Consider the following 23,845-nt stretch of genomic DNA (forward strand, 5'->3'; position numbering starts at 1 on the left):
CGTCGGGGGACACGCCGCACGGCGAGCAGCCAGCCATGCCAACGACGACACACACACACGGATGGACAGCAGCGGCAGCCAGCCAGCCTAGGGTGACGCCGTCAGCGGCGGTGCACCAACTGCCATGCCACGCGTCGGACGGCAGTGCACGCCGGCCGCGGCCCGGCCGGGCTTGTCAGCCATACACGGACACACAGCATGACCAGCGATGCAGAGAGAAACCCCCACCCCGGGACCGGGCTCGGCCGCATTCTTGGCTGGGCGCCACTGACGCGGCCCGAGTCCGGTGGCGTGCTGTCGCCCCGGGGCCATCTCGCGCTGGCAGGGTCAGACGGCGCAGCGTCGCCAATTTGGCCACCAATCGAAGCCAATGTCGCGGCCTGATACCCGTCTGGCAACGAGTGAACAACAACCCGTCCACGCCCCCCCCCCCTCCCCCCCTCTCCTCCCCCAGTCCCGCCCTCCGTGGGGTCACGTCCGCCCGCTGTGACGCGTCGCGGCCGGCGCTGGGACACCCACCTTGTCATCGAACATGTCCTTGCTCCACATGGGCACGGTCTGGTCGCGGTCGCGGTTCACGTGCACGCGCTTGCTGTCCTCGATCTTCTTCTCGATCTGCTGCAGGTTCCAGTCGGTTTTCTCGATGCGGCCGATGGCGCGTGACAAGTCCTGCCGGGGCGCCTCGCGTCAGGGGAGCCGGGCGTGGGCATGGCGGCGCGCGCGCCAGCCGGACAAGGGCTGAAGGCCCGGGCTGGAGATGTGATGGACAACGCGGCCCCGAGACGTAAGTGGAGCGAGATCGTGCGATGGCGCTGGGCGCTGTTAGATGGGGACACGAGTTAAGCTGCACTTGAGGACATCGCAGGGAGGTGGCGTGGTGCGTGGGCAGCACAGTGGCTGGCACGTCCCCGCCACGCTGGTGGGAGTCACTGTGCACCTCCCTCACAGCGGACATATCCCGGCCGCGCTGGTGGGAGTCACCGAGCACCTCCCTCACAGCGGACATATCCCGGCCGCGCTGGTGGGAGTCACCGAGCACCTCCCTCACAACGGACATGTCGCGGCCGCGCTGGTGGGAGTCACTGCGCACCTCCCTCACAGCTGACACGTCGCGGTCGCGCTGGTGGGAGTCGCTGCGCACCTCCCCCACAGCGGACATGTCGCGGCTGCGCTGGTGGGAGCCACCGAGCACCTCCTTCACAGCCGACATATCCCGGCCGCGCTGGTGGGAGTCACCGAGCACCTCCCTCACAACGGACATGTCGCGGCCGCGCTGGTGGGGGTCACCGAGCCCCTCCCTCACAGCGGACATATCCCCGCCACGCTGGTGGGAGTCACCGAGCCCCTCCCTCACAGCGGACATATCCCCGCCACGCTGGTGGGGGTCACCGAGCCCCTCCCTCACAGCGGACATATCCCCGCCACGCTGGTGGGGGTCACCGAGCCCCTCCCTCACAGCTAACATGTCGCGGCCGCGCTGGTGGGAGCCACCGAGCACCTCCCTCACAGCGGACATGTCCCGGCCGCGCTGGTGGGAGTCACTGCGCACCTCCCTCACAGCGGACATGTCGCGGCCGCGCTAGTGGGAGCCGCCGAGCACCTCCCTCACAGCTGACAAATGTGCGACGACACTCTCTTTCGAGGAGGCCGAAATGGAACACAGTAGCCTCAGTTCTTCGTCGGCAATGCCGGGACACAAACGGCCGGCGATATCAAACACGAGCAGAAATAAAAGCGGCGATTCCACTTCTTACAAACATATGCCAGCCCGCAATCAACGCGCTAGCAGCACACCGTCTCCGCGCTTGTGGGATATGAGGACCCCATCTGGCAACAAGCCCCGCGAGCCGCGGAGGGGGCTTCGTAACAGGTCATAACTCGTGAGCAACCGTGAACAATTTCAACATATCCGGAGTACGACGCGTGCTTGGAGTTAAAAGAACAGCCATCTAAAATGTCGGGCAAGGCCCTTGGCTCGCTACCCACCCGCCCACGTTAACAGCACACGTAGTTTAAAAACAACTACGTAATCATGGGAGCCAGCCAGGAGAGCACTGACTCACTGACATACCTTGGGCTTTTTGTCAGGCGGCTGGTACTGGCCCTTAAACTTGGCCTCCAGATCCTTAATCTTGGTGGCGAACTCCTCCTTCTTGGTGAGCTCAGGACCGGCCGCTTGCTTGATGTCCTTCTTGAGGTCCTGTATGACACGACCCTGTCGATGGAACGGTGCCATTAACTACCCAAACCCGTGTCACGTCGATACGCAACGGCGTACTGGTTTGAACAGCCCGATATCAAACGGCCACGTCTTATCGAAGCTTCACCTATGGGCAACGAGCCACCTGCTTACTCGGCAGAGGACCGCAGACGTCGTGACCTTGTCCACCACAGCAGAATAACAGCACCCAAAAACCGAACAAACAACACAAAGAGTAGTGTCACTGCAAACAGGTCACGGGTATTAGTGCTAAAACGGACGAAAACAAAGGCAATACAAAAACTAAGTCAAAACAAGGTTAGCGTTATTTCCGGCGGTTCTCGCCGGTAGGTTAAAGGTCACACCATACCAAACACGGCCAAGAACCCGTCAAAAAACAGTCAAAAACACACCACACGCGCGCAAAACGTGAGCAGCGGCAGCTGGCAGGAGCGGCGTCGGTTCCGTCGGGCAGATGGCCGCTACAGCGACGCCGGCTCCCGTCGCGTCCCGGGTCGGCAGGCCGGCAGCAGGCAGGCAGGCGGACGGGCGGGCATTAGTGTCACTGCAGACCTCCCACGCGGCTCGGCGCGCGCCGCTCACAGGATTGAACACCATGTCCTCGAGGCGGAGGCGGCGCTGCTCGAAGTCGGCGGCCGTGCGCCGGTACAGGTGCAGACTGACGTCGTCCTCCGGCGAGGCGGCGCCGGCGGCAGCGCGCGCGTTCCGCTCCATCAGCGTCGCCTCGAGCTCGGCCTTGCGCTGCGCCAGCGAGCGCAGCTGGCGCCGCTGCTGGCGGATCTGGAGGCGCTCGCGCGGTCGCGCCGCGCAGGCCGCCTCCAGCGCCGCCAGCCGCGCGTCCAGCGCGCCCACCGGCAGCCGCCCAGCCGCCATCCTCTCGCCGTCCTCGTCGGCCCCCTCCGAGTCCTCCTCGGAGACGGAGCGGCGACCGTCGCCGTCGCCGAAGGCGGCCGCCACCAGCGCGATCTTTTGCGGGTCGAGCGGGCCGACCGGCGGCGGCGCGAACGGGTCGTGCTCGCGGCTCGGCTGCCGGCGGCCGGCGGTTAGCGGGCCCGACCGCGCGCGCGCGCGCGACAGACGGGGACGGGGACGGGGCGTCGGGCGACCGCGGCCGCATCGGGCAGGGCCGGACCGGTGGAGCGGTCGTCAAAGGACCGCGTAACGTCCGGTTAGTCGCCGAAGGTCGGCGACGCGATCGATGGCCGGTCACGAAGGAAAGGGTTCGGGAGCGATCGACCAGCAAGGTCACGGAGCACAGAACCAGGCCCGTCAAAGCCGTCAGTCAGGCGGCGACAGCAGCCGACTGTGACGAAACGCGGCCCGAGCTGGCCAACGAACTCCACCGGCGAGGTGACTCACGGCGGCATCACCATTCAGACACCGGTCCCCGGAGCCTCAGCGCCAGCAGAGTGGGACGTCCCACATCCCTCGTGATCCAGCCGCAGCCGAGGCAGCGGCGACGGCGGCTTCACGCGGTGCTAGCCTCTTTCATATCATTGTACGGCCCACAGCGAGCGCCACCTCCAACCGAACCCCTGCGGATACACGCGGCCGCCCGCATCGGCACCGGCGCCACCAGCGGACGTACCTTGTCCTTGACGGCGTCGCTCTTGCGTTTGCGCTGCTTGCGGTGGTTCTCGCTGAGGGAGCTGCGCCGGCCGTCGGGGATGGTGCGGCCGGCCGAGGAGCGCCGGCCCGACTCTGGCTCGTCCCGCAGCAGCTCCTGACGGCGAGCGGGCGCCGTCAGCATCACACGGCCGGCAGTGAGGCATGAGGCACGCACACAGAGACCACAGCGATAGGGCGATAGTGGGCCGCCATCGCCGAAACAACGCGATACGAACGAAATACTGGATAATGAGTGCGGTAACAAACCTTGGTCATCACAACTATCGCCGAAAATGACAAAAATGTTAATAAGCCACATACATGTGCCGTACATTTGCATTTGTCGTCTCCGTACATTTGCCGTCTCCAAATTCACGCACAGAACAATGACGACGGAGTCCGAGAGGACCCCGCGGGTAGCATCTGACGCAGGCTCCACATTCCGCACGTGAACGGACTCCTTGAACCACACACCGTCTAACAGCTCGTCAGCCCTCACTCCACCGTCGTCCGACCCAGATCTCTCTTGGACCGCAGCACCGCGCCGAACGCCCTCCGGCGCCCGCGCCCGCGCCCACTCACGGCGATCTTGGGCTTGACGTAGGGGATCTCGCCGTGCAGCGCGTCGTACACCTGGCTGAGATAGCTGAGCATGGCCAGCCGGTCGGGCGTGCTGCAGGCGGCCATCTGCTGGGCGCTCATCACCGGCGGCACGCCCAGCTCGCGCTCCAGCAGCTCGAAGGCCAGCTGGTTGTTGGCCAGCGGGTCGTCCGGCCTCAGCGCCGACAGCTCCAGCAGGTCCGGCCGGTACTTGTGCAGGATGCCGCACAGCGCCAGCCCTGCAACGGCGGCGACGGCCGTGATGCTGCAGCTGCTGGCAGCGATGGTGAAGACGACGATGTCGCGAGCAGTGATGCTGCTGGTCAGCATGACGGTCTTAAATCTAGTGTGCCGTAAACAGCTGGCTACACTGAGTACACAAGCAAAGAGGAGAAAATTGCCAGTGCACGTGTAGGCGTGAATGCAATGTAAGAGAACAAGAGGGCAAACCGTCACGGTGTAAACGAGCACACGGTATTAAGAAGAGTATGCATGCATTTAACAGTTGTCGTACGCAACATTGTCCACTCAAAGCTGATGAGCTACTGCGCAAATGCCCACAGCTGACCAGCAAGTCCTACAGCCACACCACACATCCGCGCCCGTCTGCCGGCCCTCACAGTACGGCTCCTCGCTAACAGCCCGTCTGCCGGCCCCTACAGTACGGCTCCTCGCTAACAGCCCGTCTGCCGGCCCCTACAGTACGGCTCCTCGCTAACAGCCCGTCTGCCGGCCCCTACAGTACGGCTCCTCGCTAACAGCCCGTCTGCCGGCCCCTACAGTACGGCTCCACGCTAACAGCCCGTCTGCCGGCCCCCACAGTACGGCTCCTCGCTAACAGCCCGTCTGCCGGCCCCTACAGTACGGCTCCTCGCTAACAGCCCGTCTGCCGGCCCCCACAGTACGGCTCCTCGCTAACAGCCCGTCTGCCGGCCCCTACAGTACGGCTCCTCGCTAACAGCCCGTCTGCCGGCCCCCACAGTACGGCTCCTCGCTAACAGCCCGTCTGCCTGCCCCTACAGTACGGCTCCTCGCTAACAGCCCGTCTGCCGGCCCCTACAGTACGGCTCCTCGCTAACAGCCCGTCTGCCGGCCCCTACAGTACGGCTCCTCGCTAACAGCCCGTCTGCCGGCCCCTACAGTACGGCTCCTCGCTAACAGCCCGTCTGCCGGCCCCTACAGTACGGCTCCTCGCTAACAGCCCGTCTGCCGGCCCCCACAGTACGGCTCCTCGCTAACAGCCCGTCTGCCTGCCCCCACAGTACGGCTCCTCGCTAACAGCCCGTCTGCCGGCCCCTACAGTACGGCTCCTCGCTAACAGCCCGTCTGCCGGCCCCCACAGTACGGCTCCTCGCTAACAGCCCGTCTGCCGGCCCCTACAGTACGGCTCCTCGCTAACAGCCCGTCTGCCGGCCCCCACAGTACGGCTCCTCGCTAACAGCCCGTCTGCCGGCCCTCACAGCACGGTTTCTCGCAGCGGTTGACGCCGCCACCCACCTGACTTGAAGTCGCCGGTGAGGTCGGTGACGCGGATGTCGGTGAGCGCCAGCTGCTTCTGGCACCACTTAAGCAGCATGTCCGGGTGGATGGGTTCCTTGCGACGCTTCTTGGCCGGCCGGCCGCCACCGTCCTCGTCGGCGACCGTCAGCTGCTGCTGCAGCGCCTCCGGGCAGTCGGTGTCGACCAGCGCGCACACCTGGTACGGGCTCACCGACGTCCGGTTCAGATTCGGGTACCTGGCCGGCCCCGACGGCGTGAGGTTAGAGCAGCGCTGCACACTGCAGGCTGGTGCGCCCGACGATGGGGGGGGGGGAGGGGGAGGGGTGGCACGCTGACGTCAGCGACCCGTCAATGACCTCAGGTAGAGGTTCGAGCATCTGGGGGCATGGGTGGGTGCCGTAAGATAAAGGCGACACGTGAGGCGGGACTCGGACTGTGGCGTATGGCACTAGCGGTGGCGGACAGGCTGGTGATGCCGACTGATGTGGATGCACGATCGGTGATCAGCCGCAGGATGTTCAGCAACACCATTACATTAAGCAAAACCGTGGTGATACCAAGCAGGCCTCGTTGAGTTTGGCGAAGTCAATTGCACACCAGCAAAACTTGCTGCACAGTCCCTCCTTCTTGAACTTTAACGATCCCACATTTACCCGACCAACACCCCATTCTCCCCTTGTCGGAGAACCAGGTCTACTGCTACTCTTACTGCAGGTCCCAACCCAGGTCGCTCCTGACCCGCCCCCGCCAGTCGGGCCCGGTCCGGTCCGGTCCGGCCCGTCCCTGACACGCCCCGACAGTCCGGCCCGTCCCGTCCCTGACCCGCCCGCCGGTCCGGCCCGTCCCGTCCCTGACCCCCGCCCCCGCCGGTCGGGCCCGGCCCGGTCCGGTCCGGCCCGGCCCGTCCCTGACACGCCCCGCCGGTCCGGCCCGTTCCGTCTCGTCCCTGACCCGCCCCCACCGGTCCGGCCCGGTCCGTCCCTGACGCGCCCCGCCCGTCCGGCCCGTTCCGTCCCTGACCCGCCCGCCGGTCCGGCCCGTCCCGTCCCGTCCCTGACCCGCCCCCGCCGGTCCGGCCCGTCCCGTCCCTGACACGCCCCGCCCGTCCGGCCCGTTCCGTCCCTGACCCGCCCGCCGGTCCGGCCCGTCCCGTCCCGTCCCGTCCCTGACTCGCCCCCGCCGGTCCAGCCCGTCCCGTCCCTGACACGCCCCGCCAGTCCGGCCCGTTCCGTCCCTGACCCCTGCCCCCGCCGGTCGAGCCCGGTGCTAACCTGGTGCGCGGGTCGAGGGTGTAGCCGCCGTACTCGCAGCTGAGGTTGCGCGGCGTCGTCTGCGCCAGCTGCCGGTAGATGGACTCGCGCTCGGCCAGACACTCGAGCGTCGTGACGCGCGGGTTAGCCCAGGCACGCATCTGCCAGGCCGCGTCGAAGCAGGACAGGAAGCCGCGCGCGCAGCCACTGCCCGTCGGCCAGAACGGCTGCCCAGAGGAGGAGGAGAGATTGTCACACGGACTTCAGGCGCATCCATGGACGCTGGGTGGTGGTTTTCAAACAACCTACCAGCCGGCTTCGAACACATGTGCTATGGGATACATTAGTTGAGAAATTACGCGACACTTCAAGTCCCAATACGACAATCCGTTTCTAACGAAGGCCTATCCCTTTTAACCAAACCAGTGCCAGTCAACATTGTGGGCCGTACTCGCCAATAGTCAAACTGATGTCTACAAACACACAAAAACGGGTCAACAATCCAGCACAGCAGCAGCTGATGAAGCGGCGCCTCTCAGCGCCACCTGCCGCGTCGCTCACCTCGTGCAGGCTGTCGCCGACCAGCTGCAGCAACAGCCTGTGGCCGCACCGCTCGATCACCTTGCCGGCGTTCAGCGAGGCATACATGCAGGTGAAGTCGAACATGGCCACGTCTTCGCGGCCGTAGTGGTTGAGCGCGAACGGCAGCTGCGGCAGCCGGTGGTCGGTGGAGAAGTCGGCCGCCTCGCGCGCGTACTGCATCAGCTTCTCCCTGTTCACGTTGTCCGGCGACAACAGCCGGTTCGTGTCCACGAAGTCCTGCCGGCGGAGCGGTGGCGGCCGGTGAAACGAGAACCGAGGGCTCCATTGGACGAGGGTGTTGCGGAGCGGGGAGGTCGACGACATAAAGGTTTGATGATGCAAGGGTCCGATAGTTAGAAGACCCAGCGGTTCGCTAGTTATACGGTTCGGTGCACTGGTTCGATATCATAGGGAAGGGATGTCAAGTGTCAGAGGCCTCAGAATGCCGGAAAGGTCACGTGTCCTTAGGAATGAAGTCACGTCAACTGGGTGTAACTAAAGGGATAGCGTGGCAAACGGCACCGGCTATGGTGGTGGCGACGAGAGGGGGAGGGTGGGGGCACTGAGCGCATCGAAAGCATCCGATATCATGAGGTCAGCAGCCCAGAAATTTCTCCGGCCGAACGCCATCAGTCTTCCAAGTTTAGGGCACGGATTCATTGACAATGACGAAATGATGAGCTGGCAGGCATAGCTAGATTGTGTGAGAGCAGGATTAGGTGTCCCGATAAAACAGGAAAGCCCATTAAGATGTGGAATGGTAAAAAGCGAAAGGAAAAAGGAGCACATCGACAAGGGTGCACCAAGTGTTCTAGCGCGTAACTGTTTCATTCGTGCTCGTTCCTAATGACTTTGAGCCTCCTCACAAAAGAGTTGACTTCATCCGAATACAACCTGGACCCTGGACTAACCGGGTTTAGAAACCCGACAAATCAACCCCAAGCAGAAGCCGGACGGAAACGCACTCCCTTATCATGTCCCGCGTCTAAAAATACCCTCTCCGCCCGGGCCTCACGTCACGGCCCGCGGCCGTGACGTGGGCGGCGCGCTGCCAGGCCGGCGGCGATCAGGGGGGCCCGGGCCCGTCACTGGCCGACAGAGGGACGCGAGCCGGTGATCCAGTCCGGCCAGCACCCGACCCCGGCCGGCCAGTATCCGCTCCCGTTCGGCCAGCACCCGCTCCCGGCTGACCAGCACCCGCTCCCGGCCGGCCAGCATCCGCTCCCGGCCGGCCAGCACCCGCCCCCGTCCGGCCAGCATCGGCTCCCGACCGGCCAGCATCGGCTCCCGGCCGGCCAGCACCCGCTCCCGGCTGGCCAGCACCCAACCCCTACCCGGCCAGCACCCGCTCCCGGCCGGCCAGCATACGACCCGGCCGGCCAGCACCCGACCCCGGCCAGCCAGCACCCGACCCCGATCGGCCAGCATCCGACCCCGGCCGACCAGCATCCGATCCCGGCCGGCCAGCACCCAACCCCTACCCGGCCAGCACCCGCTCCCGGCCGGCCAGCATACGACCCGGCCGGCCAGCACGCGACCCCGGCCGGCCAGCATCCGACCTCGGTCCGGCCAGCACCCGACCCACCCGACCCCGGCCGGTCTCTGCTTCCGTGCGTCACCAGCCGCGCACACGCGCACGCGTGCCGCTGCGGCGACAGCTGATAACACAGCCGGGCACGGCGGCCGCTCTGAAACTATAGCCGTCCGAGCGGCGGTCCGGACGGCGCCGGCCGGCGGACACTGCTCGCCGGCCAGCCGGGCCAACGCAAACACGCCGCGCCGCACCGGGCGGCACCGGCGCCCAGTCGTGTTGACACGCCGCTGCGGTGTATCGGCGCGGCCGAGAGCTGCATCTGAACGTTGACGCGCGGCATCAGTACGGCCCCATGTGGTGCCGACGGGCAGGCGTAAGGCACAGACGCGACGTTGTGATCGCGCTGCAGCGTTGCAGCGCCGTGAGGTGCCGGCACGACGCAGCGCGGCACCAATAATCGCGCCGGGGGAGTGACGGGTAACGTGCGGCGCCGCCACCTGGCCTGTCTCCCGTTGCCAGGACGGGCGCGTCACCTGCCGCTGATTCAACCCTTCATTCCGACCGCCGGCCGCAGTGTACACACGGCCGGCGCTGCCCATGTCCGGCTGGCACGGCCCGTTATCTGTGCTGCGAGGCCACAGCGCAAGGCTGACATACCGGCAGCCCGGGCCCGCAACCTGACGCAACTCTTCTGTCGCTAGAGGAAACCACCTCTCAGACCATACTCTCTCACACACACATACGGAAGAGGTGACCACTGAACATGCATCCCCACTCCAAATAAATATGGGACAAAGAACCCTCAGTTACCTCTCCAAAATGGCGCCCAACGTAGCCATGAACTCAGCCCGACTCCTACACCAAACCACAAACAAACCACCGTAACGCCACAGCCGGGCCGGCAGCGCGTTGCACTCACCTCCACGATGACGCCCTTGGCCAGCAGGCTCTGTTTCTTGGCCGTCATGACGAAGTAGTGCGTCTCGTCCTTGTAGTAGACGATGTTCTCCAGGTCGATGCCGGTGGCGGCGTACAGGTCCTTGAAGAACTTCTGGTTGAAGATGAAGGCGACGCCGGAGATCTCGTCGACGCGCGCCTCAGCCTCCGTGTGCCGGTTCACGAAGTTCGCCGTGATGGCGATGGCCAGCTTCCCGCGGAACTCTTTGCGCCGAAAGCCTGCGGCGGCGCGCGGCAGGGGCGTCAGGGCTACACGTCAGGGGGTCTCATACACAGACCAAAGACCACAGACCAAAGACCACAGACCACGGGAGAGACGGACGGTCTGACGTCAGGCCGCGCGGCAGGGGCGTCAGGGCCACACATCAGACTCATACACAGACCACAGACCACAGAGCAGACGGACGGTTTGCGGCGTGGCCGCGCGCAGTGCTCTCAGGTCCAAGCCTCGGCTTCTGATGGGTAGTTATCTGGTGTTGTTGGTGTTTGGGGTCGCGTTCACTGCAGTGGTAACGTTGTAGTGACATGGGGATTGTTGGCTGGCCATCCAACGACGACTCTGGTTAATTCACGAGGTGGTAGTGCCAAGATTTATACAAGATACACGCATCGCACCGCTGTCAAAAAGCTTGATGCAGCAACTTTCCCACCACACATGGCGATGCATCCACACAGTGGTGTGATTAGAGTAATCAACAACAGCTTAACCCGCTAGACCCCGGGCAAGGCACAACACAATGAAAATATACCCATTTTCAGAAGACAAATTCTACCTGTGTAACGCGGTCTACCGCTGGAACAAAGTTGAACTGCCGATCAGCATAAATCACAGGCTTCAAAGGCAGCGAGCCGCCGGGAATGCTAATCAATGCCAAAAACGCGAATGCCTAAATACTATCAATGTTCAAACTGTGACGAGCCGAAATAATCTATGACGAGAAGTTCGATGTCCCAACTGAGCACCAAGCAACACCACCATGATCAGCCGGCTCCGTCCTTTAGCCCGCTACTCTCCCTTCGGTGAGTCGCTGGGGGCTGTTTCCGGCTGGAGCTCGCTCTCCCACCGGCTCTATCAACAGCCCAGCCCAGGAAGGGTCGTCCAGACGAGGCGGGCGGCGCGGTCTGCTCCGGATATCGATCCCCGGGCCAGGGTCGCCTCGCCCCCGGCGCGGGCCGACCCCACCACCATCACCGCGCGCCGAACGAGGTGCACAGACCGGCCCCGGCCAGTCCCCGCCAGCGGACGGCAGCGGCGCACCAGACGGGGCGACGACGGCGGGACGGCGAAAAGCGTGCGAGATCGCCGCAAAAACTGGGCCAGGGTTTTAGCGACGCCGTTGTTACTTGGGTTTTCGGCGGCACGGGCGGCGCGGGGTCGTGCTGCCGCCACCCGCTGCCTAATTGAGAGCCGAGAGACGGGCCGCAACGCTAAAACACCAGTTTGGCAGGTCGCTGGAATGACTCACGACGGAAACTGAGTGACTCAACTAATAGTCCGGCGCATCAGTTGGTCGGGAAATACACGAGACGCCGTCTATTAGGTCTACTCGAGCCGAGACCGCGGGAGCGACTTGTGAAATATCACGACATCGCATGCGATACCGGTACCATGCCGAATCTGTTCCGGCACAAAAAAACGGACTTGGCTGCAGGCCGACTTAGGGCGGAGAGCTTGGGAAGTGGCACGTAAACATTAAACATCTTCTGCATGCTAAGTCAAACGCCGATGCCTGACCCCATCTGACCCATGCGATGCACTGATTCGCGCAAGTTGTGTTCATTCGGCTGGTCCATTACTGAATCAAACACGGCGGCTTAACGCATGCAATACTCCAAACCGTCCGATAACACCGTCAAAACGAGAGCAGGCCGTTACGACAGCGCTTCGTTCAACCCAGCTCCCGTCCCCAAACGCCTCCAAACCAGCTGCTGACGTCTAGACCAGCCCCCGCCCCCGGAACCCTCCAAACCAGCTGCTGACGTCCAGCCCAGCTCCCGTCCCCGGAACGCCTCCAAACCAGCTGCTGACGTCCAGCCCAGCTCCCGTCCCCGGAACGCCCCCAAACCAGCTGCTGACGTCCAGCCCAGCTCCCGTCCCCGGAACGCCTCCAAACCAGCTGCTGACGTCCAGCCCAGCTCCCGTCCCTGGAACGCCTCCAAACCAGCTGCTGACGTCCAGCCCAGCTCCCGTCCCTGGAACGCCCCCAAACCAGCTGCTGACGAGCTGCTGACGTCCAGCCCAGTTTCCGTCCCCGGAACGCCGCCAAACCAGCTGCTGACGTCCAGACCAGCTCCCGTCCCCGGAACGCCTCCACACCAGCTGCTGACGTCCAGCCCAGCTCCCGTCCCTGGAACGCCTCCACACCAGCTGCTGAAGTCCAGCCCAGCTCCCATACCCGGAACGTTTCCAAGCCAGCTGCCAACGCCCTACCACCGATCGCCTCGAGCGGAGAAGCCGGCCTCAGTTGCGGCACGCGGCGGGCCTCACGCGCTGGCCCAGCTCCACGCCGCCACTCACATTTGAACGTGTTTCTCTTGCCGTCGGCGCCGATCAGGACATCGAACTGGAAGTCGGCGGCCGGGTGCTCGGGCGGGCTGAGCCGGGCGCGCCAGCCTGTCCGCTCGTCCGCCGGCTCCACCAGCTCCTCGTAGCCGACGTTCTCGTACACCTCGACCCCCAGCAGGAGCGCCACCTTCAGCAGGATGCACTGCAGCTGCCGGATGCCTGCGCAGGGGAGACACGAGGTCACGAGGGGCACCTGGAGCGGGAGGCATTGCAGCGGCCAGCGGTGGCATGCTGGGGATGCGACACAGTGTCACGTGTGCTGAACTTGGCAGGGTTCGCCGCAGCGACAGAGAAATATATGCCCGCCGCAGCGCAGCTGTTCCCACCTTACAGAGGGTAGCGACGCCACACAGCCTATCATCCCCTCCTCTCCCCACACCCGTCCGTCATCACGCCTCTGCGGACCCTGCCACAGCAGAGTGAATTCGCCGTTAATCGGCTGAATGAACTCAATTGAAAACAGCCAGGCGTATAGATCAGCGGCGCGCGGAGGATCGATAACTCAATGGGTTTATCAGTTAGCGTATGTGAATTAGAATGCAATTCAGCTACCCGGCGGGATATTCTGACGGAGATCTCCCATAAATCAACGGCAGCCCAACACACGTGGCTCCGATCCATATGGCGGGAAAGGTGGAGCCTCCAGAACTGCATCAACATCCGGCTAGGCTCCAGCCACCCGTCCATGTAACGCGTTAGCACAGTCGTGCAACAGCGAGCAACGGCAAGCAATTCGCATCAGCCGGATGAAGCACGTTCTCAGCGCCTCCTCGCCTCCCGGCACGGCCCCTCCCTCCCCGCGCGCCCGCCCAGCCCCGCTCGATACCGTCGACCCTGACCGAGCAGCGGCGGCGGCGGCGGCACGCCGGGTCACGGCCAGCGCTCGGCCGCGACCTTGCCCCTGACGACCCGGCGGCGGCGGCGGCGGCGCACCGCTAACGGTCCGGGACGAGGCGGGGGAGGCGCTCCGGCCGCGCCGAGCGTTCGCACCGGCCGGCGACACGCCAGCGGCGGCCCACTTCCGCGCCGGCGGAGCGCCGGACACGCGCGGCCGCCGGGAGCGGCGGGGCTGGCGCTCGCCACAGACGCCGTCGGCGGGGCTGACGCTCGCCACAGACGCCGTCGGCGGCGGCGCGTCACCTCCATGACAGGGTCTTGTGCCTACTTGTGGCGTCCGCACCGACTCCCACGTGACGGCAACACTTCCAAACGTGCAATGAGCGGCAGGATTCCGCCAGTCGCACATTTGTCGACGCTTTTAATTAGGCCGTGCTTCGAGCGTCGCCTTATCTTGTTTTGACGCGGACATGCCCCTTTTACATCTCCCAGGGACGTATCTGACGACGGCATATATATATATATATATATATATATATATATATATATATATATATACGTATAGACGGTAGACGCCACTACTCAGCGTCTGCCGCTAGCAGCTTCGACCCCGTTCCGGAGCGAGCGACGCTGTGCGGTCCAGCCCGGTGTCCCCGGCCGCGCCCGTCGCCGCCGCCCGGGCAGGCACCGGCTGCCGTCACGCCCAATTAGTCCCTCGTGTGAACAAAGTCCAATGGCTCGCACTCACGAGCTTCGGCGACGAGATAGAGAGCGGCTGCGGTCAGGCACGCGCAGGGGCGCACACAGGAGTTCACAGTGGGCGCGGGACAAAACTCTCTTTTTAACCAAAAAGAGTGTAGCACGTCGCAGCCGCGCAAACTTTCCTGCGTGTCGTAAAGCAACACCGCATGTGATCGACGGCGGGAACACGTGTCCTTACTCCTATGTGTTTGCCAGATTTTTTTAATTGCCAGCGTTTAGTCATGCACATATTAATACAGACCATAAATATGTTCAGAAGGGGGGGGGGGGGGGGGGGCTAGTGCCTCGCGGGCTACTGTATACGTATGCCCCTGGGTACCCACGCCACCTCCAGTGCGGAACGCCCCATATATGACAGCGCGCGTCATGACCATGATGGGATGAGGTTTGGGACGCGCCGACTTCTTTGGTCACGGAGTGCCAATGATACAGAAACTCAACAAAGATCTCCCATCGGCGAGATAGCGACCGATCGCGGTCAGGTACACACGACTTCTCCACCTACACGCCAAATACGGCAGCGCGCGTCAGATATACTGAACAAAGGTGTTCCGTCGGCGACCAGATAGCGACCAACCACGTTCAGGTACATAAGCTACCTCCACCCACACACCGTATATGGCAGCGCGCGTTAGACATACTCAGCAAGGGCATTCTGTCCACGACTATCTGGCCTGCACGCGCATTTCACTGCCCAAATATGGCCCGCGGCGCGGACATCTTACACGTCGCAGAAAGGAGACAGCGTAGCTTCGGATAGCGTGTTTGGCCGACTAAAAGGCCGACGACACGCTAAGCGCCGCTTACTGATAACCACCTGCGAATCCATATGGACCATTTACATTGGCACGGGAAGCGACGCGCGCGCCGTTCGCGCCCCTTCAGCCGTACGCGGGCCGCCGCCGGCGCCTGGCGTCCCTCCCGAAATCGATGACGAAGCCGGGATGCAGACTGGGCGGTGGGGAGCGCGCGGGGGCGGCCGGCCTCACGTGCCGGCAGGCCCGGCACGTCAGCGGCCGTCGACCGCCGGCGGCGCCGGCGGCGCGTGCCCGGCCGGGCCGCGCTGTCGGCGCCGCCGGCCGAGCGCGCCGCCAAGCCGCCCCCGCGTGGACGGCCGACAGTGGGGCTCGTGGCGCGGAGGCGGGACCGGGGCGCGGTGCGTAATATGGGGGGGGGGGGGGAGCTGAGTGGACGTGATCGCCGCTCGTTTGTCGCACGCTCGATGGAGACAAAGGAGTGCGGGCACCCCACGCGGCCGGCCGGCTGTGACCGTTGGTCGGCCACTGCCCAGCCGTCACGTTTTCGTCCGCGCCGCCGCAAAATGCCACCGCAACGGCTTGCAGCACGTGGTCCGCGTGACTCGTATTTGCGGAGGTTGGTTATTGGCGCACGTGCCGCCGGCTGCGGACGCCGAAGCCTTAATAACGCAACACGCCCAGGATATGGCCTGCTTTTCGAGAGGGGGTCCACGGGGTGCTGCCGACAGAGGCTTACCCTCCTGGCGGCAGCAGGCCGACCGCTCACCCGAGCTGGTCTTATGCCATGACGGTCGCTTTCCGGAGTCTATCACCCGCAACAACAGCACACTCACGTTCTGAACAAGAACGCAGCATTCTGCTCGCCTTGTGGGTGATCACGACCGAGATAAACCACGTAATGTTATTGCGGCCACCATCGTGACGTAGCAAAACAGCGAGCGGAGACAGTTGGACTCGCCTCGCTAGCCTACTTACTGATGTGGTCGATGGCACCAGCGCAGAACTTGCCGAAGAACTTCTTGGCACCAAGCGCCTTGAGGTCGTGAATGACCATGGGCCATAGGTGGAGGACGTTGTTGCGGCTGAACCTGTCGCGTTTCTCCAGCACGACCACACGCGCTCCCAGAAGTTGGGCTTCGATCGCCGCACGCAGGCCGCACGGCCCGGCACCAATCACCAGCACCTGCAGCATGCCACAACAGTCATGATACACATGTCTACACTTGCTGTGGCCTGGCACTGATCACCAGTACCTACACCACCACCTGCAGTACACACTGGCTGCCACCAAATAGCACAACGGCACAACCCCCTACCCATCACCAGCATCTGTGGCAAGCACTGACCAACCCCACACACAAATAAACCAGCAACACCAATAAACCATCACAGAACAGATCAGTCAAACTTACCAACCATAGCCACCTGTTACATCCCACATCAGGAAAATACCTGAGATCAGGGGATGCCTGGGTGCCCACTCCTGACCTCACTTTGCATGCCTCTAACCCACCCTGCTAGCCCATTTTGCCAGTTTTCCAGGGGTCTCCATAACAGCCAACTGTTGACATGCAGCTGAACAGCACACAAAGACTGTGCCACAAATACAGCACATAATTCCACCAACCAGCCATCAAAGTATTTGGAGCCCAACACTGCTGAAACCAAACATGATGATCAGCTGAAAAAGGCTGGGAGCATTGTTTACAATAGATGCTTGCAGCTTGCACCATTTTAATACATGAGTGATTAAAAATCAGAAAAATGATAAAGCATAAATTACTTGTTTCAATGTTTACATCTTGCATCTTGTCCATGTAAACAGACAAATCATTCTTTGCTATTATAAGAATGAAAGCTTAGGTAGGAAGGCAGTGGTATTATTGCATGAAGGCGGCTGTCACTACTGCAAAAGTGTGGCAATATTCATTCACTCGGGTGGCAAGGATGTGGAAGTTTTTACGTGCTACAACCCCAGCTCAGGGCATACAGCCTGTAGCGCCTCTCCTCACTGATACATGGCCAATCAGCCTCAAGCTAGATGACATTCCACTCAGTGCCTGTGTGTGGGCTCGGTGCCAGGGAAAATCAGATGGGCAGGCCCAAATGTCAGGGTTCAAGGTTAAAGGGTAATGGTTTAAAGGTGAAAAACCTCTTACATAGAGCAGAGCTGACAGAAGGGTCAGAATCTGATAATATAAATTTATATAGACATCCCTGACACTTGGGTTAGATTTGGAAGCCTGTATTGCCATGACTAATCAGATAGCCTGACAGAGCTGCAAGACATGTCTAAGAGAGGTGGTTGCATACAAAAGCAAAGTATGGCATCAAAGAGAGCATGGGAACATACATCTAACCTACATAAGTATTACTGTCAATCTTATAAAATAAAACCAAGCTTGAAGGCTGTAATTACAGCTAATACATACCTTTGTATTGGCACATGCTAGTCCTCTGCTGTAGCACTTGTGAGAAGCTCTTTTGTCAAACTTCGAGAAGAGTCCCTGAGCTTTCCAGGACTTGAGTTTTGACTGCAATAAAAGTAATCCATTATTCTCCTAACATCTGCAATATGACTTTGACCTATATGTACACAAATACATGTTGCATGTAGCATAGCAACTGGGCGTCATGATTTATCATCACTAATTAAAGTCACCTCTCATTGTTCCCTATGAGCCCAGAGTAAAGCACATCAGATTTTTCTAACATCAGTCAGTACAAACAATCAAATGATTTGACAGAATGGAATTGCAGATGCACACTACTTGCTACAATGTTTTTCCCAAGTTGTGCTTGCAATGCTCATGACAATGCTTACCTTAAGCTTAGGATAAAACACTGGGAACTTGCCAGACTTCAGATTCAAAGCCGCACATAATCTTCTGTAGTGGCTCAAGATACTTTTGAATGTTTGAGCCGAGCAGAAGTGATCAAATATGTCAGCTCCAAGAGCTGAGTCTGGTGACAGGGCATTGTTTCCTGGCATTGTCAGCAGCAAGCCTGGACGAGGCAAAGGTGATGAAGGTTCTTGCCCATGCTGAAACACCATATTTACCAATGAGTCTCTAAGCCAACAGGTTCACCTACTTAGCTTCCTTGTATCACACAGCAAAAGCACAACTGTTGATAAATGTATGTCAAGCAATGTCTACGCCCAAGGTCTTAACACCCTCAGGTCTCGCAACTCACTGAACACGACACCTGCAACCTCAAAACTCAATGATTCACCCAGTGGCCAGCGTGTAACACTTGGATAAGGAACAACGAACTGTTACGTCACGGGTTCATTTTCTTGGCACCGCCGCCAGTTCACGCCGTCAGTTTGTCGCCAGGCGTGGTATTGACCGGGCGCGCACACCAGTGACGGCGAGAATCATTCATCTAATACCAAGCTGGAATTTAAATGACGAGGTGACATGTACACTCACCCACTGGTACTGGAGGTTACGGCGGCGGCGGCACAAGGGCTAGGCTTGACCGACTCCCACTTGACCTGACAATTCAGCCGACTCACAACTTCCACAGCACAGTAATCGGCTCACCAACTTCCTCTCTTCCAGGGATGTCTGTCAGAAACGCACAGTACCGCCATATCACAGCGCTTCAACGTGCACCCAAACACAACCACTCACTGGACCAGGCACTAGCCCATCCCCACCGCGCTACTTGGTTCACAAGAATACGGTCACACCTGTAAATCCAAATAAACCTACTAGGAAACCGTCATCACGACACTGCTCTAAAACAGATCAGAAATATTATTTTTCAACAGCCATCACAAGCAGCGTTTTGAATTTATCACATACCACCTAATCTTTTACTAAGTGATGGTAATCATTGTAAGGGTTACATCTGCGTTACATCGCGCGAGCAGTACAAGTACGATATATCCTAGAATCAACGCCTAGTTTCATGCGATCAGTCAATAAAACCTTTATCCTTAAAAGAGCTTCAGGAACTTAACGTGATAAAACAATCATCTGATGAATCGTCAAATCATCGTCGCATTATGACGCTTGCTTAAAAAAGCAGCCGCATTCTAGTTGAAATATTCCCGCATCCTACTTCCCACCCGTTTTAGATGGTGCTGCCATCTCTTAGAAGACTACAAAACACTGTTTTTAGCCGAGTACATACGATGGCGCGTTGTAAGATAAAGGTTGATGGGATTTGGATTACAGTCCTACCAACCATCACACATCACTCCATTCCCACTACGGAGCTAAGACGACTGAATTGAGTTAAAGGGCAATGCTGTGGCCATGTGGGAGACCTCCGACACTGATTACCATGAGCCGTAATCTATCTGGCTCATGGCTCTGGCTCATGGCACTATCACTATCTGGCTCATGGCACGTAAGCCGGCTCATGGTTATCAGCCGCAGCATGCCCCTAGTGGGGCTGGCGGAAAGGGGGATAGGGGCGCGTTGACCAGATCAAATTCCACCCCCGTGTCGCCAGAATGACAGCCGGAAGGTACCTTGCGCTGGAACGGAACGGTCGTTCAGTCCTTGGCCGGGTAACGATCACGTGGCCCCTAGTGTTCTTCTCACGGTGTCCCCTGCCCGGAAAGGGTAAGGTATGTCATGGTGCTGAATAGCGTGGGTCAAGATAAGGTAAAAAATGAAACGATCAGCCTACGCTTGTCTGAGGACGTGCATTCTTTTCCAGATTCGACAAGTGAAACAAATTACATTGCACATCTTTGAGGCTGCGCACTTGCAATCTCAGGAGCAAGGACAGCAATGGCCGAGGTTGCAGTTTCCGTAAAACCGGCAGGTGTTGGCCGGTGTTCCTTCTGCTCGCTCGCGTTCTTTAGTGCAAGAACAGCGATGGCTGGGGTTGCACTTTTCATAAAGTTGAGCGGCTTTTCGTAAAGCAGGAAACTTGACCGCTGCACGTTATACCATCCGGCAGACACCGTGCATATTTACAGCTTTTAGGCTGTCTGCTTAGTAGGTTAACAGGTACAGTAGCACGAAAAATGAAGGTTTTACCTATACTCTTCCAGTTCTACTCCCAGCTCTAGCGTCACTTCGCGGTGCTGGAAACATAAATCTGTTCTTGTTATCAATCTAAAAATCACACAAGTGTAACATACACCCAGACTGCCTTCTAAACACACGAAATAACGTCGTAAAGCGTTCAAAGGCACTTCTTCCAGATGCGTCATCATTTTCGTCCGCCTGTTGGCCACCACTTAGAACTAGCCCCAGGTCCGACGGCCCGCGGCCCGCGGAGACTGCAACGCCGGGCGGCGAGATTTTGTTGCAGGATCTGCGAGAGCGCATTTTGTTTGTTATGTGTGTTGATGCGATGCTCCATAACTTTCTCACAATTTCAATATGTTGAAGGTTGAACATTTCCAGGTTAACATAGGTTAGCTATGCTAAAACAATGTTTATCCCATTTAGACCTTCTACTACATTTCCGGGGTTTTCAATATACCTGTAGAACCCGCGTCAAAGCGAGCACTAAATAAGTACTACAATAAAAGTAACAGTTAAGTATTACTGAATGGTGAAATTTTGTTGTTTAAAACAATTTTTCCCACTTAAAAGCATGCCAATAATTACAAGTGAGATTATTTTATCACATCTCATGCTAGTTTTGATACAATCAAATGTGGTACCTCTCACTCATTTATAAGCGAAACAGTGCAGCCGTATATTTCAGAGCTCTTCTTTCATCGTGGTACCACAACGATGCATCGTGGTATCCGAGTTATCCGTGGTGTGTGGTATTAGCTTCGACGTAACTGAAATCTGATATTGCGGGAATCTCTCATCGACTCATGTAAACGCCACCTTTTGGAGTCGTCGGAATAAATCAGCCAACAGTACCCTCAGTGATCGAATTTACTGCCGTTGCCAAAGGTCAGTTGTTCATGATCACTCTAGCGAAATCTCTGTGGTCGCGGGAAAACCCACCAATGGACAACCGAGGCGCATTGGAGTATTTTCGCAAGGCAAGGCACTGTCGGTACTAACGATCCAACACTTTTCGATACCCGACCTCTGGGAGTCGCGGGAGACAGGCGGAGTAGCGCATCTCAAATTAGGTGAGTTGTGAACCTGTCAACGGCATCCTTATATAGACCTGTGTTCGACTCGAGCTGAATCCCTAATTAGCTCGCGAGCCAATTGTTTTGGGGTGAGCAACGAACTGAGTCGGTTTATCAGGAAAATGCCATTTTGAGCCGTGTGCTGAACATATTTTTGTTGTTGAAAATTGCATGAGCTGAATCGTGAGCCAATTATTTCCAGCAATGCCGTGACTCAATGGTTACATAGCTCAAATGGAAATGGTAACATAAGGGAACACTGCACACGCCAGACAACCAGGCCATTTCAATGTTAAAATGAAAAGCATGCGGAATTAGTTATGAACCTTTTTGCACAATCGGCGCAAACTTAATAATCGTAAGTCCTAAATAGCAGACAATAGTACTGAACCTGATCTAAACTTTGCCAATTTCAACCCGGATTCAGAGGATATTGCACGGCACACACATTATAACGCAATGAGCTAGAATTTAATCGGACATGTGATTTTCAAGCCGCGTGAGTCATGGACCACCAGATTCAACGCATGTGATGAGCTAAACCGAGCCGAATAAACAAAATTAGAGCGGCTATGAGTCATAAGCTGAATCCCATCCCAAAATCTGTAAGCCAGTCCTGAGCCGGCTCAAGAGGTTTGAGTCGAACACAAGTCTGTCCCTACATGCGCTACTGTCACTCTCATTAGCAATCGGCAATGCATAGAAAATACATTCTGCCTCTTCTGTGAATCGCGGGAAGATCAAGCCACAGACGAATCTCTGCTTTATGTAAGGAATGGGACAGTCAACTTCCGACAGGTTCAACTGATGGCTTCCCGCAAAGGATGTCATCTCTTGCCATCCGCGAGGAGCCGCACCAAGCGTGACCACCTGCAATGAAACAAACATGGCTTCAAGGAAGCATGCGATCTCATCAGTAGTGAAGCAAATACAGTAATTTCCAGAGCACTGTGGAGGGTGACGCCCATAAATCATGAGCCGCGGCCCGACCACAAGCCCTGCCTTTGGAAATAAAATATAGAAGACGCGTCAGTTACTGACTTGCCCGACAACAATGCCGTGCCAAAAGAATTGACAAATGAAAATTGGACAACTACCCCTACGTTAGGGGTGTAGTTAACATCTGTGCTCCTGCTCAGGTTCTTCACTCTCTAACCACCTCTGAGGCTGAGGTCATTTTCCAACGGTCCTGGCCGGCGCCGCCCTGCGCTCCCCGGCCGCGCTGCCTGCACCGCCGCCGGCCAGCACGTGTACACAGCTGCACAGCGTGCAGACCGTGCTGGTGGTGCGGCTGGGTGGCGGCCAACACAAGCGTCGCTGCGGCGGCGCCAGATCGGGGTCAGCGTGGCGCACCGCCGCGCGGACCGGCCAACCGCCGCGGTCACCGGCAGCGCCGCGGGACTGACCTGGTCGGCGCCCCCCCCCCCCCCCCCGGCGGCGGACGGGTCGGCCGCCCGGCCCGGCTGCCAGCCGCCGGTGGGCTGCGGCGTCCCGTCACAACTGGGCGCCACGCGCGCCACGCGATATACACTCACGCTTTCGTTCAGTGCCGGAGCACGGCGCTGTTCTCGATGTAGTGCAACGTGATGCATTTATATTTAGTCAATGCATCATCGCCAAGGCCACGGTTTGTTGTCATTACAGTGGTCTCGTGAAGCTGTCCATGCCACAAGTACGCTGAGGCTCGCTACCCCAGAGGCGTACGCCCGTCCCAAAACGAAAGGGGCCAGAGGGTCTTTTGGGGTTACTTTTATCAACGCATTGCTACCCCTTAAACGCATTTTGTAAGTTAAACATTCACGAAAGTGGGTGGACCAAAACCAACTTGTCCTGCTACACCGCATTCCCCGTTTCCACGGGGGATGCGCCTGCGCAGAGTAAGATTATTGCCGTCGCAAGCCTGCTTGTATAACACGGTTTATTCTTTATCAGATGGCGGGAAGTCGCACCACCTCTTTCATCTAACTTCGTGCAGATAGGTCACTGACGCCGAGAACAGCCGGCGCTCTATTTTCAGGGATATGGAACGCTTCTGAATTTCTTGTTGTATTACAATATATTACATGTTGTACAATGTATAGTTAGAATTATATATATATATATATATATATATATATATATATATATATATACATATATGTGTTTTATATCAATAATGTTACATATATATATATATATATATATATATATATATATATATATATATATACATACATATATACATATATGTGCTTTATATCAATAATATTATATATATATATATATATATATATTCTATCATATATGTTTCCTGGTGTAATTTTTCCACCTTCGTGCAAACTTGTGGCCACTAGTGAACAAGTTATGCATTACATTTCGCAGTTTTGCAAGAGGATTTAGTTGCTCTTCATACTTCACATGGAACTTTAAGAGTTTTAATCAAGTGTACTGGGATTTAATGCCTTGCCAGCTGAAACACAGCAGGCAGACAAAACTAAAATAAATTGACGCCAAAGTGTTGACACCTTCGCCATCCACTGGAGGTTAAGGAATGCTTGTTGCGGTTAAACACTCCAGTCACAGGACTGTCAGTGGATCATTCATTTAACCTGTAATTGAAA

General features: G+C 58.5%; 1 protein-coding gene across 1 annotated transcript in view; it reads right to left on the reverse strand.

Annotated features, from left to right (window-relative positions):
- LOC119108074 (protein-methionine sulfoxide oxidase mical3a) overlaps positions 1-18,379 on the reverse strand; it is a 42,235-nt gene extending 23,856 nt beyond the window's left edge. Inside the window, exons 1-12 of the mRNA XM_037231654.1 lie at positions 18,000-18,379; positions 17,608-17,709; positions 16,151-16,358; positions 12,771-12,977; positions 10,215-10,471; positions 7,741-7,998; positions 7,201-7,406; positions 5,927-6,165; positions 4,412-4,668; positions 3,810-3,944; positions 2,072-2,215; positions 520-669 (exon numbers count right to left, since the gene is read on the reverse strand). Coding sequence (XP_037087549.1) covers positions 520-669; positions 2,072-2,215; positions 3,810-3,944; positions 4,412-4,668; positions 5,927-6,165; positions 7,201-7,406; positions 7,741-7,998; positions 10,215-10,471; positions 12,771-12,977; positions 16,151-16,358; positions 17,608-17,709; positions 18,000-18,230 — 2,394 coding nt within the window. The 5' untranslated portion in view covers positions 18,231-18,379. The remainder of the gene's footprint in view (positions 1-519; positions 670-2,071; positions 2,216-3,809; positions 3,945-4,411; positions 4,669-5,926; positions 6,166-7,200; positions 7,407-7,740; positions 7,999-10,214; positions 10,472-12,770; positions 12,978-16,150; positions 16,359-17,607; positions 17,710-17,999) is intronic.
- Between the last annotated feature and the right edge of the window lie 5,466 nt (positions 18,380-23,845).

The sequence above is a fragment of the Pollicipes pollicipes genome, unplaced genomic scaffold (genome assembly GCF_011947565.3).
Source record: "Pollicipes pollicipes isolate AB1234 unplaced genomic scaffold, Ppol_2.1 Scaffold_6686;HRSCAF=7923_pilon_pilon_pilon, whole genome shotgun sequence".
Lineage (NCBI taxonomy): Eukaryota > Metazoa > Arthropoda > Thecostraca > Pollicipedomorpha > Pollicipedidae > Pollicipes > Pollicipes pollicipes.